The following is an 18049-nucleotide window of genomic DNA, read 5'->3' on the forward strand; positions in this document are numbered from 1 at the left end:
GGCCACTAAAATGATCCTTGAAGATACGAAGGTCATGGAGAAGATCCGAAAGCTCCGCCGTGGTAGAGTGAGCAATGCCGAGGTGCGCAGAGTAGGAGAGAAGAGCAGTGCCGCCAGGGTCAAAGATCACCCCGCCAAAACCGACCATCCCATGATTCTCAAGTGCATTGCCATCAAAGTTGAGCTTGAAGTGATCAGGAGGAACCCAAGCAACCACCTGAGGAGGGTAGAAGGAGTGAACATCTGAGCAATCATCTTCCAATTGGTATGGAGTGGGGCGCATGAGAGACGCTTGAACTCCTTTCTAGTGTGGATCCAGGTAGAGATGAGGCCCGTGGCAGTGCAAGTAACTTCAATAGTCGTGCGGGAGACAACCAAATCGTCAAGAGTTCCTCTCCTTCCAGAGGCACCAAGGGATATGGGAAACACAAGCAGATAAGAGGAGCTTACCCAGGCTGGGTAGGCGGGCCCCAGAGGGGTAGTGGCACATAGTGCTCAAGTCATGAGGGAGGCAGAGTCGGAGACCCATACTACTGAGGAGAGATGTCCAAACCTGCCAGGCAAAAGGAGCAATGCAAAAAGATGTGACAAGTAGTTTCTTCCTCTAATCCACAAAAGGGGCAAAGGGGGTCTGAGGAGGAGTTGTTGCGCCGAAGGAGATTGTCAACAGTGACAACTTTATTGGGGCAAGCACTCCACAAGAAGAATCTCACCCGAGGGGGGACCATGAGACGCCAAACAGTGGCAGCAAGGTGAGTGACGAGGGGTCTAGTCCAACCTGTTAGGAATTAGATGCCTAATTCCAAACTAACAAGAACAATAATAATAATCGTAAAAGAAAGGAAAAACAAGCACAGAATAACACATCAAATTTATACAGGTTCGCATCAAGATGAGACTAACTCCTGTCTACCGTTGTTCCAGTAATCCATTATGAAGATGAAATAGTTTACAAGAGAAATCGCATACCTGAAAGGTGTTTTTATCTAACCTCTCTCTCGGGCCACAACAGATGATTCTCTGCAATGATGAACCCTAATAGTGGCTCCCCAAATATAAAGAGAAAACTAGGGCAACCGTGATACAAGAGTGAAATCCCCAAACAGCCCATAATGAAACGACAGTCAATATATCGTGGACCTTTCGGGGCCTCTGCCCTCAAACCCCCAGGAGGGGGACTCCCCGCCTCCATTCCAACCCCCATAGCGACCTTACCGCAAAGCTCGACCCATGACCCGACTCAGCATAAAGCGTTGATTAGGCTCCACAGCTTAACAATCTCCCACTTGGAAACTAATCCATCATCAATATCTCCTCTGCAACAACTACAACTTCTCAAACCTCAAAGAGAAGTCCAACTCAACTTCAGTTGCTCAATCGTAACAATCTTTGTCAACATATCAGCCGAATTTTGACTCCCTTGAATTTTCTCAAGTGTTAATACTCCATCTTAAAGAGCCGATCCAATGAAGTGATAACGAGCCTGTATGTGCATGATAAACAGGGTTCTTTGCTAAATAAATAGCACTCTAACTGTCACAATATAACACATTCTTCACATGCTTGAGACCTAATTCTTCCCAGAAAGACTACAACCATACCATCTCTTTGTTGGCTTCGGTCACGGCGACATATTTTGCCTCAGTAGTGAAAAGAGCAACTATCTTCTGCAACTTAGAGACCCAACTAACTATTGTACCACACAATGTGTATACATATCCAGTGGTACTCTTCCTGCCATCAATGTCTACAGCCATGTCAGCATCTACATAACCTTGTAATCCCAATTCTGACTTTCTAAAACATAAGGTTGAGTTTATAGTGCCTCTCAAATACCTGAGAATCCACTTCACTACTTCCCAATGTTGTTTACCCTAATTACTCATATATCTGCTCACAACTCCCACTACATGAGCTATGTCTGGTCTAGTGCACACCATGGCATACATGAGACTGCCAATATTAGAAGCATAAGGCACATTGGCCATGTTGGCTCGCTCCTACTCTGTAGAAGGTGATTGCACCTTAGATAGCCTAAAGTGACTAGCCAAATGAGTACTCACTGATTTTGCATCATTCATGTTGAATCTGCTCAACACCTTCTTCACATATTCTTCTTGTGACAATTTCAAGACATCAATGTCTCTAGTAATCCTCATCCCAATGATTTGTTTTGCAACACTCAAATCCTTCATTGCAAACTTCTTGGACAACTACCTTTTTAACTTATCTATTTCCTGTTTTCAAGCACCTACTATCAACATGTCATCAACATATAACAGTAGGATGATGTAGGAGTCGCATATTGCAATTTTGTACTATTCTTGGATGCACCTTTAGAAGGAAATGTAAATTTGTTAAATGAGGATGACGTTGTTTTGAGACGGGCAAGATGACACGGGGACACGAGGAGGGTGGAGCCCCTCACGAGGCCCCTCACCAAAAATCCTTGTCTCCCAGTTTCGGCCCTCCCCAGCCTTTGTTTGCGGATGGGAAACTGCTGTCACGATATCACAAAAGAGCTACGATGACAAAGGGAAATCTCTAGAGCAAGAGGATAAAGGGCTATGGACGAAGGTAAAAGGAAGGAATACGGAGAGACAAGGAAAAAGGAGAGCTTTTGATTCTTCATGGGTCTGCGGAGACTCTAAAATCCTGCTAGAACTAAAGCCAGATCTCGCTGAAAAGGTTTTTCGTACAACCCTCAAAAACGGGACGAAGAGGCCCTTCATCCCGATCCCGATGGCCGAAAAGGTGCCGAGGCTACAAGAAATACGAGTTGGAGAAATCTCTTTCTCCCTCTCTATTTTCGGTAGGAAGGGATAAGAGAGTTCAAAATCATCCAACGAAGAGGAACCCTTGTAATGGCGCTACCCTCCGACGCCATCTCATCGGGAGGGAAGGCTTTGAACTCAGTTCTCATCGCGGAAACCTTGGCTGATGACTAGAATGCCGGGCTCCTCGCTTCTTGGGTCCGAGAAAATATCCAAGCTGAATACTCACCGAAAATCGCATGGTTGGCTCCCCAGAAATGGTTAATTTTTCCCCGATCGACGGAGTAGGTCGATGTTGCCCTCAAAACCAGAAGGTGGTCGCAAGAGAAGGCGGTATCTCTGTTGAAATGGGAGGAGACACCGATGAGCTGCCCTCTCGACAGTGGATCTCAGTCAGAGGATTGTCAATCGAGTTATGGTCGGATGAGGTTTTGAATCGCATTTGCAAAACATTTGGAACTCCGACCAAATGGGCGGAACACATGACGGAAAGATCTCACCTGGATGTGGCAATGACTTTCCTGATTCTGACCTCGCAGTGGGTCGAACCTACCTTCCTGAAGATCGTCATCGGTGAGAAGTTCGTTTGGGGAAATTTGTATTTCGAGCCCACCGGAGAGTAACCGGCACCAAAAGGGACGCTCTCTCTCTCTCGATCTGAGGATCTGTCTGCATGCCAAATCAACACCTTGTCAACTCAACGCAGTGACTCAAACTCGGTTGAGTCAACTTCCCTTCCAAGTTCCAACTCGGATTCAAATTCAATTTTGAATTTCTTGGAGAGATCTTCCAGGTATGCTCCTACCATTACACGAATACCGAGGTTGTCTCATCAATTTCAAAGTTAAATCTCGTTCTTCAAAAAGAAATTTCAAATTTGAATCCCGATCTCCTAAAAAGGAAAAGGGTACAACGTCAGTCCCCCCATCAAATCACCTTTTCCCGAAATCCAATGCTGAAATTTCCCATCATTCCACCTCCTTTTTCCAAAGTCCGTCTGAAGTCTCCCATAAATCCACCCCCTTTTCCCAAAGTCCATCAGAAAACTCATGTTTTTCGAGCTTCCCCAAGATCTCCCGATTCCAAGATGGCAACATCGTCCTTTTCTCCTCTTTTTTCAAATTTTTCGTTCAGTCCTGTCACCAACCTCCTGACAAACCCCTTTTCCAGAAAAGTCCCTCCAGCTGTACCCCCTTCCCTCTACCCAAGACGCAACTGCACGGGATTCGAACCCAATGGTATCCCCCTTTCTTTAAGCTCTGCCTCCTTCGGCAACTAGAACACCCAACTCCCTGATAACCAAAATCCCAAATCCAGCCACCTCGGTATTTTCGTTGAACAAGACTTGGCTCCTCAACGTGTCGAAATGGCGCAGCACCCCACCTCCCCTTCTCACCCTAACTTGGAAACAAGAGACCCTAACCATCTCAATCCTATGTCTACTCTCGAAAACCTTGCTCCCAAGCACTGTACTTCTCCCCTTGTTCTAGCAACATACCAAAGGCGATGGCATCGCCAGGAGAGTGTTACCCTTCACGCTGAAGCCAGTCCCAACCCCCCCCCCCCCCCCTCTCCAAATCACAGAACCTCCTCCTCAAGTGATCGGTCATCCCAGCACATGGAGGAACTCCAAGTTGAACGCCATAGGTATGATGATGAAACATGGCAACAAATGATGAATTTGGTGCGGCTCATGGGAGTAGTTTATAAGGGGCAGTTGCCTAGGGACAGCTCCCCTACGGGAGTACAAAAAGAGGTAACCATGATCTGGTATCATGAAATGTTAGAGTTATTGGTATTGTTCAGAAGTGCATTTTGATTTCAAGTTTCTTCTCCTAGTATAAGCCCTCAATTGTGATTCTCCAAGAGACAAAATGTCAGGAGATGACTGACTCCATTGCCATGAAGTTGTGGGCATGTCCTTCAATAAAGTGGGTGGCTCTCAATGCCATTGGTCACTCCAGTGGCATACTTGTAGCTTGGGATTCTACTATTTTGGATACTATCAATATTACTGAGGGTGTTTTCTCTCTGGGAATCCAGTTCCGAGATAAATCCTCCGGCAATATATGGTGTTTAGGTGGAATCTATGGCCCGACTAGATATAGGGAGAGAAGATTTTTCTGGGATGAGCTTGTGGAGCTCTATCGGTTGTGGAATCTCCCCTGGATATTTGTGGGAGATTTTAGTGCCATCCGATTCTACAATGAGAAGAAACCCCCGTCAAATCATATATCTGCCTCAATGCGGGGGTTTTCGGATTTCATTGGTGGGTGTAATCTTGACAAGATTTCTCTCTCCGGGAAAAGTTATACTTGGTCTAAAAGCCAACGACAGCCTATGCTCTAAAAATTGGACCGGTTTTTGGCCTGCCCAGACTGGCTACAACTTTTTGGTAACGTCTCTGGGAGGGTGCTTAATAAGATGGGTTCTGAATCACTGGCCTATCATGCTCTCCACCTCCTTCGAGAAATGGGGGCCTTCTCCATTCCATTTTGAAAACTCATGGCTCTCTAATCAAAATTTTGAATCTCTTATATATGATTGGTGGGGTGAAGGTTCGTGTTTTGGCAGAAGAGACTGGGCTTTTCCTTTAAAATTGCTATTTTTAAAAGGAAAACTTAAGGAATGGGCCACTAGTCGTCATGCCTCTTTGGTTTCCACGAAGGCTACTCTCCTCTCTCAGATTGCTGACCTAGACTAGGTGGAGGAACAAAGGTATTTATCCCCTATTGAGTTCTCTTCCCAAATTTCTCTGAACTCTGATTTAAATAAAATTTTGTATCAAGAGAGAATTAGATGGAAGCAAAAAGGCAGATTTAAGTAGCTAAAGGAAGGCGATGCAAATACAGAGTTCTTCCATGCCATCGCATCGGCAAGAAGGAAGTCCAACCGAATAACCTCACTATGTATTAATAATGAGGTAACGTCGTGTCGAACCTTGATAACTAATGTGTTGATTCAGTTTTTGACAGATCTATATTCGGAGGAATGTTCAAATAGGTCAAAAGTTCAACACATCAGCTTCTCCCGTTTCTCCCCAATGGCCGCTTCCCTATTAGAGCTCCCTTTCCCTGCTACTAAAATTGAGCCTGCCATATTAGGAATGGAAAGTGATAGGGCCCCTGGCCCAGATGGCTTCAATGGAAATTTTCTTTAAAAAAATTGGCCATGGCTCAAAGAGGATATTTTTGCTATGCTGCATGGTTTCTTTAGGAATGGTATCACCTTTCACAGCATTGGGGCATCTTTCATCACACTAGTACCGAAGAAGGTCAATGTTGAAAAGCCAAAAGATTTCCGACCTATCAACCTGGTCACTAGTGCATACCAAGTTATTGCAAGAATTCTGGCACATCGTCTAAAAGCCCTCCTCCCGATCGCCATCCACCGCGGGCAAGGCACTTTTCTCAAGGGGAGAGAAATTCTTGACTCTACAATGGCTGCACATGAGCTCATTGATCATTTCAGTCATAGCAAAGAGTCAAGAATTGCCCGCAAGCTTGACCTGGAAAAGGCTTTTGATCGAGTTAATTGGACTCTTCTAGATGAATTTATGGAAAAAATGGGATTCGGCGCAAAATGGAGATTTTGGATCAGGAGTTGTGTGGGTTTGGCTTCCTACTCTCTCATTTTTAATGGCTCTGTTTGCAGTTATTTCAAAGGGACAAGGAAGATCAGACAGGGAGACCTGCTCTCTCCGCTTCTTTTCAACATTATCGGGGAATTCCTCTCCTCTATGTTTTACTCCACGATGAACCTTGGGTGGCTCCCCCCAACCAGCCCCCAACAAGCTTTTAATATCCTCATTCTTCAATATGCGGATGATACTATCATTTTTGGGATCAGAAATATGGATGGTGTTAGAAAGATCAAAGATGTCTTGGGTCTATTTGAACTTGCATCGGGGCAGAAAGTTAATTGGGGAAAAACTTCCCTTATGGGTCTCAATGTCAGCCTTGTGTTACTAGAAGAGCTGACGAACATCTTTGGATGTAAAACCTCTATCATCCCATCAACCTAACTTGGTCTTCCCCTTTTCAATGGCCGCATAAACCAAAGTCTATGGAATCCTATGGTGGAAAAATTGGAGACCTGTCTGGCAACATGGAAGGGCAGATTTCTTAGCAAAGCTGGCAGACTCATTCTCTTGAAGTCATGTATTGCAGGCATCCCAAATTATGCTTTGTCCTTTATGCCCTGCCCCGTTTCTATTTGTAATACCATGGATAGGAAAAAGAAGATTTCTATGGAGAAGATCGAGTTATACTTTTAAGTATCATTTGGTCGAAGGGAGGATGTCTGCATGCCAACAAATATGGGAGGTTTAGGGATTCGGAAATCGAATGATATTAACCAAGCCATGCTATTAGAAGAGATTTGGAAGTTCAACAATGTTTCTTCTAATCTTTGGAAGGAAATGGTATCTGCTAAGTTTGGTTGTCCTTCTCCTTGGTGGACTTCAAGAGGTAATCGGAGAAGTTTATTTCCAATTTGGAAATCATTATATCTACTTATCCCCAAGTTTTCTTCAGCCGTCAGATTCTATGTTGGTAACGGTAAATCTTTAAAGTTTTGGGAGGATTGGTGGACGGGTCAAGAGCATTTACAGTCAACATTCAGGAACCTCCTCCTATCTTTACGAATGGAAATATCGGTTGCAGATGCTTTTGAAGGAGATGGTTTGAACTTGCACCCTAGAAGGGGTCTCTCTGATACTGAGGCTCTGGAAGCAAGTAGGATGATGGAATCTTTGTAATCCTGTAGACTGAGGCCTTTAGTTGCTAACAAGATGATATGGTGGCCTGATAAAAGCATATTTTTTTGCAGTGTCCTCTGCGTACAGTTTTATCAATGGTTGGCATTCAAACCAAAGGGATCATGAGATTTTCTTTTCAAGGTGTCTCTACGCCCCTCCAAAGATAAAAAAAATTGTATGGAGTGTCTGCCATGGAAAGATACTCACAACAGACGTGCTCAAAAGAAGAGGACACCCAGCTATTGACCCTCTCTGCCCTCTCTGCAACTCTGAGGTCGAATTAGTCAATCACATCCTGCTTCAATGCTCGTTCTAGTGGAAGGTATGGACTTCCATCCTCAGTAAGACAGGGTTGCAATTCTGTATGCTAGTGGATCTGATTTCTTTCAGTAAAATGCTCATTGGTACTCCCCTTCCTGGGCTTGGAAAGCTTATGATATCCGCTTGCATTGGTTTAATTCCGTGAGGGCTTTGGAATGAGCGTAACCGCAGGTGTTTTGAGGCTAGAAGTAATTCTGAGGTAAGGGTTGCTGATTGTGTGTCAGGTCAGATCTCTGCATGGCTCCTTACAAAGAAGCATTTCTCCTCCTTTGCTGGTTCATCTATCCGTTATAACTGGAGCACCATTGCAAAGATGCGGTGTGGAACCAATACCCTGGTCATGCAAGAATGGACCCCCCCAAAGCTTGGTTTCCTAAAATTAAATTTTGATGATTCTTCTCTTGGTAATCTTGGAATGGTTGGTTTTGGGGGTGTTATCTCAAATTCCTCAAGCAATCAGTGTCTATCATATTCTGGTCCGTTAGGCATTTCTGACTCAACAACAGCTGAATCCCAAGGTCTTCTCAATGGGCTCTGCGTTTTTTGAGACAATTATAGTGGTCCACTTCACATTGAGGGGACTCGAAGGTGGTTATTGGTTGGTCCCCCTCGTGGCAGCATTGGGATTCTCTTTGGGAAATTCTTGAAATTGATTCTAAATTTTCTTGTATTTGGTCTCACATCCGAGATCTGCTAACTCAGGGGCAGATGTGCTTGCCAAGTCAGGAGCAACCTTTCAATCTCTTGTTGTTAGGGAATTTCTTTGTAATTCTTTTTGTTAATATATACATCCTTTTTCTAAAAAAAAAAAAAAAAAAAAAAAAAGGGATGTTGTAGGAGTCATCAAGTTTCTTCACATAACAGCAATGATCCGCCTGAAACCTCAAGAAACTAGTATTACTCATAAAGGTGTCAAACATCTTATACCCTTGTCTTGGAGCCTATTTAAGACCATACAAGCTCTTTTGAAGTTTGCACACCATTTTCTCCTTCCCCTGTGCTTTGAAACCCTATGGCTGCATCATGTAAATTTCTTCCTCCAAATCACCATGAAGAAAGGTTAAGTGCAAGTCTTCATTTGCCACTAATAGTAGTCAATTTCACTACTAGGGAGAAAATCTCAGTATAGTCAATGCCTTCTTTTTGTTGAAAGCCCTTTACCAGCAGTCTTGCCTTGTACCGCTTGTTGCCATCATGTTCGTCTTTTATTCGGTTCACCCATTTATTCTGCAAGGCCTTCTTCCCTTTTGGTAGTTTGGTCAACTGCCATGTCTGATTGGATAACAATGAGTCCATCTCATCCTTCATGGCTAACTCCCACTTGGTTGATTCATCAACTTGTATGGCTCCCTCATAACTCTCTGGTTCACCTTTATCAGTCAACAAAATATAATTCAGCATAGAGGAATACCTTTGTGGTTGTCTGCTAGTTCTGGCAGATCTCCTGAGTTCTGTCACATGAATGTTCTGATTTACTTCTAGAGGAATGTTTTCCTGGTCTTCCTGAGCAATATTCTCCATCTCAATAACTAGAAGATCTCTCAACTGAATCACTTCAAACTTCTTGGCTTCATTACTTGTGCTCTCAGACTCTGTTCTCAATCTGTCTTTATACAAGGCACCTTCATTGAAGATCACATCTTTGCTCCTGAAAACCTTACGACTTTGGTCATCCCAAAAGTGATAACAAAACTCGATGCCGAGGCGGATCAGGTTCGGCGGGATTGAAACGGTCTTGTGATTTGGTCCCCGGGGGGGTTTTGCTAGGGTGGGGGCTGGACAAAGGGTGGCGGAGGCTTTTTTTGGGTTGTAGGGGTCGAGAGCAGAGGAGGGTAATCAATTGGATGGGGAGGTTTGGTACTGGGCAGTGGTGGGGGCAGGAGGAACTGCCGAATGGCGCGAGCGAGTTGTGTCCAGTCGAAGCCGGAGTTGGTGGCCTCAGGGATGGTTATGCGGGCCATCGTCGTGAGCTCTCTGTGCTGTTAAATGCGGCACTTTGCGTGCCCACCTCGTCGAACAGTGTGGAAACAGAATCTCCAGGGGCCTGACTAGGGCTCTCTGATCCGAGGTGAGGTGTTGGAGTCCTTAATAGTTGTTGCAGAGAACACTGTGAGGCAAGAAGAGCCAGCTAAGACAGAAATAGTGATTAAAGCACTGCGCACACCAATCTTCATGGTGATGCGCATGTACGGGGCGTTACGGAATGTCACCCGAGCAACTGATGTCGAGGTGGAACCATAGGAGAAGAGAAGAGGTGTCGTCGGAGGCGTCGCAGTTCCTCTGGGACACCAATGCCTCCAATTGCGACGATGTACACTGGTCAAGGAGAGACCATCATCCTCTTCGCCGGATCTCAGGGTGTCATGCTGCTTATCAAACTCGCAGGTCTTCTCTTCATCATCGGAATCAGAGTGGGATGCTTCAGGAGGTCTCAAACCAACATCCTCTATTGTTGCAAGGTACTATCACCTACGAGAGGGGAGAAAAACTGCCTGACTCCGTTTATGGGAACGACATCAAGGCTGGCCTTCTCAATCGGAAAGAGTTTTTGATCGGGAACGACAATTCCTTCCCCCACTCCGGCATCGTTGGAGTTTCTTTCCTCAGCTTGGTCTTTCTCAGCTAAGGTCTTGATCGTTGTTCGACGATCCTTCCCCTAGCGTCGAAGCTCGCTCCCGTGTACTAGCTCGCTCCCGATCTTCTATCTCTCATGTCGATCCTTTCTCTCTCGCTCGTTCAGATTTTCCTCTCTTTTTGCTCGTCGGACCTCTCTCCCGAGTTTTGCATCGTCGCATGACAACTTATTCTTTGACTAGTCAAAAACATGTGCAAAGCATACACACCCAAAGACTCGAGGTGTCACTGAAAACAAAGGTGCAGTAGGTAAGACAATCTGAATAAGGATCTTGCCATCAAGAACAGAAAACAGCATTCTATTTATCAGAAAGCATGCAATAAGAACAACATCACCCCAATAAGTCTTAGGTACATTCATGTGAATCAACATAGTACGAGCTACCTCAAGTAAAAGACAGTTCTTGCATTCAACAAGTCCATTTTGTTGTGGAGTAAACACACAAGAAGTCTGATAAACGATTTCTTGTGACAAACAAAAATAGCCAAATTTACGATCCATAAACTCAAGACTATTGTCTTTACGAAATATATGGATAGAAGTTGCAAATTGATTATTTATTTCATTAAAAAATAGTTGAAAGACATCAAAAGCTTCAGATTTTTCTCGCATGAGAAAAATCCAAGTACATCTATTGAAATCATCAATAAAGGAAATAAAATACCTATGACTAACCTGACTAGTCATAGAACAAGGACCCCAGACATCTGAGTGGACAAGCTCAAAAGGTTTACTAGTTTTATGAGATGAAACAAGAAAGGAGTTTCGATAATGCTTGCCTAGTTGACATGACTCACATTGGAAAGTAATACTAAAAGGAAGATTTGGAATTACTTAAAATCAGTTTTGCTATAAATGGATGACCAAGTCTAAGATGCCACTGAAGAGGTGAATCAATTATGTGTTGGGCATGTAAAGTACTGTCTCGATTGTAGCTGTCCAAATAGCATGGTCCCCCTCTCTCACAAGCGGAACCAATCATCTTCCTCGTCATGAGATCCTAAAACACACAATGAGTAGGGTAAAACGTGAGAGAAAAATTCATAGACTTAGTGTAAAACAGAGTAAGCTCAACCCAGGAACGCCTAAACAGCAATCAAGAATAAAGTCAACACTGATCTTTATTGAAATACAAACTGATGTTGTCCCACCACACGCTCTTAGAAGAGCTTCAATGGCTTCTGGACTTACAGAAGAAGAAACTAAAAATAAAACAAACAAGGAAGATGTATGATTCTGGATTCTGATTGTTGCTGAAGAACACCTCTATTTATAGTTGTTTTGCAGCACTCAATCGAGGAAGACAGCTGGGAGACAGCTATGGACATGATGGTAGGAAGCTTCCTTTCTCTTCCGGCGCCGATGGAGGCCTCTATCCGCTGCGACGGTCAGTACTGAGTGCGCCTCTGTTTTTCGCTGCGTCCATTAAGTCCCGTTCACACTTGGGTGATTCAATTTTTTCGTTCATTCTTAGGTCTTCCAATCGTGATAAGGGCATACTGTGGGCCAGTCCCCAGACCCCACCGCCAAGGGGCCAGCCCCCTTGGACCCCCGTCTTCATTTTACAGTTTCTTCACAAATAACCATTGCGGCACAATTTGACCTCATCAGCGTCTAAGCCGGAACCGCTAACTAATTTACTCACTATCGACATTGGCGCTCCTCATAATTGGGGGTCAGCGAATAATTACATTAACAGTAACTTGTGAGAGGTGGGCATTGACACACTAACACTTAGCCACTTGACTAAAAGACAACAGATTTAAAGAAAATTTTGGAACTAATAGTACAAATTGAGGTGAAAGAAAAGGTGTAGGGGTAACATTTCCCACTACCTATACTGACCCATCAGCAAGATTAACATGCTTAATGAGAAAGGACTCTTTTAAATAAAAAAATAGTGAGGACATACCTGACATGTGTTTTGTAGCACTGGAGTCAATAACCCAAGATGGAGAATAAGACACTGAGAGTGCAGACATACCTACAGTAGGAGTCGTATGTGCCAAATATGCAAAGGGAATAGATAGTTGTGCCATACGCTAGGAAATTCGTTGTTGTTGCTGTGAGATCTGTTGTTGTTGGATCAATTTTTGTAATTCATCTGGAGCACCAGGTGGGATTGTAGTTTCAGACCCTGGTGTTGTACCTTCATGTGTACTAACATTTGCCCACGCAAGCTTCCTAAATTTTTCCCAACATCTATTTGAGTAATGATTGGTGCATCCACAGTAAACACACTTGCGCTCAGATTTACCATCTTCGTGGCCTCGTCCTCTGCCAAAATTATCTCTACCTCTGCCTCTACCAGCCCTTATACGTCCCTTGGACGTGTCAATAGAATTAGTTGTAGCCGATGTATTAAGGGCAATAGCTTCACCCGCTTTAGTATCTTTTCTAGCTCTAGACACAACAATCTTTTCAGCACTCTATACCCTATTAAAGGTAGTAAAGAGGTTAGGTATTTCATCTGAGGCCAAAATTTGTGTCTTTATGCTGTCAAATTCAGCACCCAATCCATCTAGAAATTTTGCCACAAGGAGTTCACTCTACTATTTTCAAAGTTCCCTTTCATCTGTAGTAAAAGGATGAAAGACATTAATTTCCTGCCAGATACTCAAAAAAGATCTATAGTAATCTGTCGCAGTTTTGTAACCCCTTTTCAAGCCAAAAAGTTTGTATATAATTCATAAACCCTGGAAAGATTACTCTCTTGTCCAGAAAGAGCTTCCAAGGACAGCCACATAGCCTTGGCAGTTTAAAAGTTCATAACTTGGCTCCTGATATTAAATTCCATGTTGTTGATAAGCAAAGTCATCACTTGACTGTCTTCAGTCTCCCAATCATCATCTTGAGGAACAGGAGGGTCATCTCTAATAAATTTTAACTTTTTCCTGCCCTTCAAGTACATTCTAATAGATCTGGACCAAGTAAGGTAGTTATCACCATTCAACCTATCAGAGTTGACAGTGATAATATCTTTACTATCAAGATTATATGACCCCTTTGCTGGAGTGTAAACCTCAACAGAGTCAACCATATCAGATATAGACAATCAAATAAACCCTTCAAAAAATTCCAAATCAACTAGCTCAAATGGGCCCCACCACGTAAAAGAAACACAATTAGAGCAGTTATAAGATGTGCACAGATCAAACAGTCCAAAAAATCCAACAAGAGGATTAAATTCAGAAGAAAAAGTGTATTGGAACTTGCACTAGGGCTGATGTCAATAAGTATACAAATGATGTCAAATGATGTCAACGGTTACAGTTCAGGAATTTTGGCACACACCTCCAGATCAGCATAAAAGAGTCTCTTTTGGCATTTTAGAACACCAGAATATATTCTTAGAAAAGTAGGACCAGTAACCCTAGTGTTATGGCAAAGAAAAAAGGAAAAAAATTGGATTTTTTTTTTTATGAATGGTTAAAAAAATGGATTTTTACTAACCAGTAACCAAAAACCTGAAAAAAAAGAACTTCCTTTATCAGAAGCATGAAACAACTGAAATTGACACATAAAAAAGTAAATTTATTTGCATGGAAGCTACTTAAATTGGTGGAATAAAATATATTTGACTTGTTGTGCATGGTGAGATGGATGAGCGTATCAGTTCCTTTCCTTTGACAATGAATAAGACAGAGAGAAGTATGCATGTTCTCACCAGAAGGAGAGAAGCGGAGAACATTCACAGCAGAGCTATGATAAGAAAGGCAACTTTTATAGGAGGCTGCTGGAAGTTTCTTATGCAGTTCACCTGAAGAAAGTAACCACAGCTGCAAAAAAGTATTTGAACAGACCATTAATTGAAGAAAACAGTGCTAATTCCACATAGAATGGAGAACAGGAAAGCTACCACGCTTGTTAGATGACAGATGTATGAGATCCTCTTGCCAATCAGTTATAGGCACAATCAAATATATTATGAATCAAATAGAAAAGATACAATAAATAAGATGAAATATAAAATTTTAACAAGTTTAAGAGTTCAGCTTCAAAATTTTAGGATATAGATTTGATAGACACAATAAGCTAATATGTGAGAAATACACACATACTTCCATCCTCAGCAGCACCTTTGACACAAAGAAAAGATTGCTCAATTCCATCCTACACACGACACAGTGACAAACTTAGTATCTTCCCTTCCTTGTTTTTTGGATAAAGTATCTTTCCTCGTAGGAAATACCAATCAGAATTTCCAAGAAGCAAGTATATACTAATCTTTAGTGACAGAGGAACAAGGGTGGCTGTTAAAAGACACCCACGTGTGTAGGGGTGGCATGGTTAGTAAATAAGGAGAACTTCAATAAAGATGATATTGAATTGTAATTATGCAAGCTAGTGTATGTCCTCTTATGTCTTTTTCCTTTTGAATTATGTAACCCTAAAAGCATTGTAGTCATTGTAAAAATCTTCCCACAACTATAAATATAACCTCAAGGTATGGGGTACAGCATTCAAGTTTCTTCCTCTTGACTCAAATTTGTCCATACACCTCTCTCTCTTCCTCTTCCTTTTCTCCCTTAGTTTCTTCTCTTCTCTCCCAAGAGTTAGAATTCCTCTCTTCTCTCCTTCCCTTGAGATCTCTTGTCTTTATGTGTTGTCCCTAGAAATCAACGTGGTATCAGAGCAGGTAAAGATCTGAAATGGAAAAGGAGAAGAAGATGGAGAAGAAAGGGAAGAAAAAGAAAAAGAAGAAGAAGAAGAAGAACAACAACAACAACAACAAAAAGAAAAAGAAAAAGAAAAAGAAAAAAATGGGAATTTCTCGTTTTTTCCTTTATTCTTATTTCCCAATTCCTATTTTTTGTTTGTTTTCTCACTCTCCTACCCATACATTTTATATAGTAAATTATATAGCATTGGAAAGATCTTTGAGTTAAGTTTCCAATTCAAAAAGAATTTTGGCAATCAGATTTTTCTAGAGAGAGAAATCAACATCTGAAGTAGCAAGGTCAAGCAACAAAAAGGTTCCGAGTAGCAACAAAAAGCCTCAACTTTTGAATGGTTTGTACCAAGATGACTATGGATTTATATTGAAAAGTGTATCTCAAAAGAAAGCTACATGAGTCTACTTTCTATCCCAATAAACTATTTCTCGATCTGATCTTTTTAGAGAGAGATATTCATATTGGAAGAATCAAAGGTCATATCGGTAGCTTGTTGCAAATGAAAATTCGAATTTAAGCTGATTTTTTGCTTCACTTTTTGAGTTGCTAATGTTGGTTAAGTTTCCTAATTGTTTTCAACGTCTAGTCAAGATTTTACCAACTTGAGTATCTTTCCTTTAAAGTTTCCTGTCTGATCTCACATACATTATTTCCTCAAGAGAAGTCTTTCCCTGTGTGAGTTTAGTTTCCTTTTTGACAAAATCTGAAACTTTTAATCAAAAAGTTTTGTTTCCTAATTCTAGATTTCAAATATTAGTGTCATAAATCTCCCTTATTCCAGAATTTATCTCTCGAATATTTTCTTTCTAAATTAGTTAAGTTGTGTTAAAAATTAATTGCCTTATATGAGATGTCTATGTTTAGAAAGTTTCTATTATTATGTTCCATTTCAAAAGTTTCTTATTGGAGATTTTTTTTAAGTTTCCTTTATCATCATGGTCATAGGTGAATTTTTTTATCTCCCTCGTGGGTCATACTTGGTCAAATTTGTTAAGTTATTTCAGTACTAACGTTACAATCTCCTTATTACGGTGGTGGTTATTTTCTCTTCCTTTAATCTCCCATTACTCTTTTACTCAGTTGTCTTTCTCCAACTATCCTTTTCTACTCTTGTTTACGCTTTTAGGCCAACCGCTTGGTGTGTTGCTTTGGTTGGTCCTCTTTTTATATATGTCTGTTTTTAAGCCCATTGAGATTTTTTTATTGGTACCAATTGGGTCTTTATCGTCGTCCTTTGAGTGACACACATTACCCTCTTTAGTGATTATTATCACTATTTTGTTTGAAATCTTTAGAGGTTGGTTTCGACTCCTGCTTTATCGCCCTTTTTTTTTTTGAGAATTTGCCCTATTAAGTACTTATCCTTGGGACACTTTGATATAGGAGATGATTATTACAAAAAAAAAAAAAAAATTGTTTCAAACTGGGATCCTTGCCATTACTTCCCTACTTGAGGGGGAGAATAAAAGGAAAATTATGAAGGATGGGGTAGGTGACAAAATCTACCATGAAGGATTCTATTAGCTTAATCAAGTCAGTGGTTCTGCCTCCTTTCAAATTTCACGTTTACGAAGAAGAAGAAGAAGTATAATCTACAATGAAGAATTCCATGTGTTGTGAATTTTATGTGACTGGAACATCGAAGTAAGGGGGAAAACAAGATGAAAACAAGATGAAGACTACAAGCAAGATGTGAATAAGAACAAGATGAATCAAAGCAAGGCAATAAAAATTTCTTTTCAAGCACGCAAGTTTCTTGACCAAGATTATTTGCAAAGTAAAGTTACAAACACCAGCTTGAGGGGGAGTGTTTAAAAATACTCACATGTGTAGGGGTGGCATGGCTAATAAATAAGGAAAAGTTCCATAGAGATGGCCTAGAATTGTAATTATGCAAGCTGATGTAAGTCATCTTATGTCTTTTTTCTTTTGAGTCATATAGCCCTAAGGTCATTGTAGTCATTGTAAAAAACTTCCCACAACTATAAATATAGCCTCAAGGTATGGTGTAGAGCATTCAAGCCTCTTCCTCTTGGCTCAAATTCATCATACACGTTTCTCTCTTTTCCTCTACCTTCTCTCCCTTGGTTTCTTCTCTCCTCTATCCCAAGAGCTAGAGTTTCTCTGTTCTCTCCTTCCCTTGAGATCTCTTGTGTTTATGTGTTGTCCCAAGAAATCAACAGTGGCCTTGACCAGAACAGAGGCAAAATAAATAATGCCTTTCCAAAATTAAATTCCGATCATAACAAATGTGTTCCAACCAAGCCTCTAGATCATCAACATCAAGCTCTAGAACCTCTTCTTCCTCCTACTAACTTGTAATTTGTTCTTTGCCTTTTCAAGTATGTACGCTTCACTTTTCATGGTTTTAGAGTTTACAAGAGGAGAGAGTAGGAGAGATTAGGTTTTTCTAACTATTCTATTTATAATATAAACAATTATCAAAATTACATCCATGTCCTTTCATGTTGTAAACCTTAGGAATCTGGTTTTTAAGGGAAAATAGCTTCCAGGAAACTAAATAAAACCTAAATATATGTCTTCCAACACTCCTCAAGCTGGAGCATATAGCTTCATCTTGCTATAAAAATTGTCTCACAGTCTCCATAAGCATAAAAAAGACAATACAAATTTGGTCTTCAAAAATTGATCTTCATGTGGCTTCAACAACTTCATAAAATGTGGCTTATACGGTTTTCATCTTTTAAGCTTGCACTTTGGCTGCAAAAAACTTCGACTTTCATTCCCCCCTTACTTTGAGCATTAATATTTTTGGTTAATAACAATGCCTTTGGTTCCTAATAAGCTTCAGCCAATTCCACATTCCTCTACTTCTCCCCTTCTCCCCTTCTCCCCATAAGCATAAAAAAAATGATACAAATTT

At 41.4% G+C, this 18049-nt stretch overlaps 1 protein-coding gene across 1 annotated transcript in view; it reads right to left on the reverse strand.

The window, feature by feature from the left end:
• Window positions 1-18049, reverse strand: part of LOC137950384 (chromatin assembly factor 1 subunit FAS2) — a 37951-nt gene that overhangs the window by 11087 nt on the left and 8815 nt on the right. The window contains exon 2 of the mRNA XM_068796827.1: window positions 14157-14268. Coding sequence (XP_068652928.1) covers window positions 14157-14268 — 112 coding nt within the window. The remainder of the gene's footprint in view (window positions 1-14156; window positions 14269-18049) is intronic.

Source organism: Aristolochia californica, unplaced genomic scaffold, assembly GCF_029961685.1.
Source record: "Aristolochia californica isolate CCGP_79_NKW_82.1479 unplaced genomic scaffold, dmAriCali1.0.hap1 SCAF_14, whole genome shotgun sequence".
NCBI classification, from domain to species: Eukaryota; Viridiplantae; Streptophyta; class Magnoliopsida; order Piperales; family Aristolochiaceae; genus Aristolochia; species Aristolochia californica.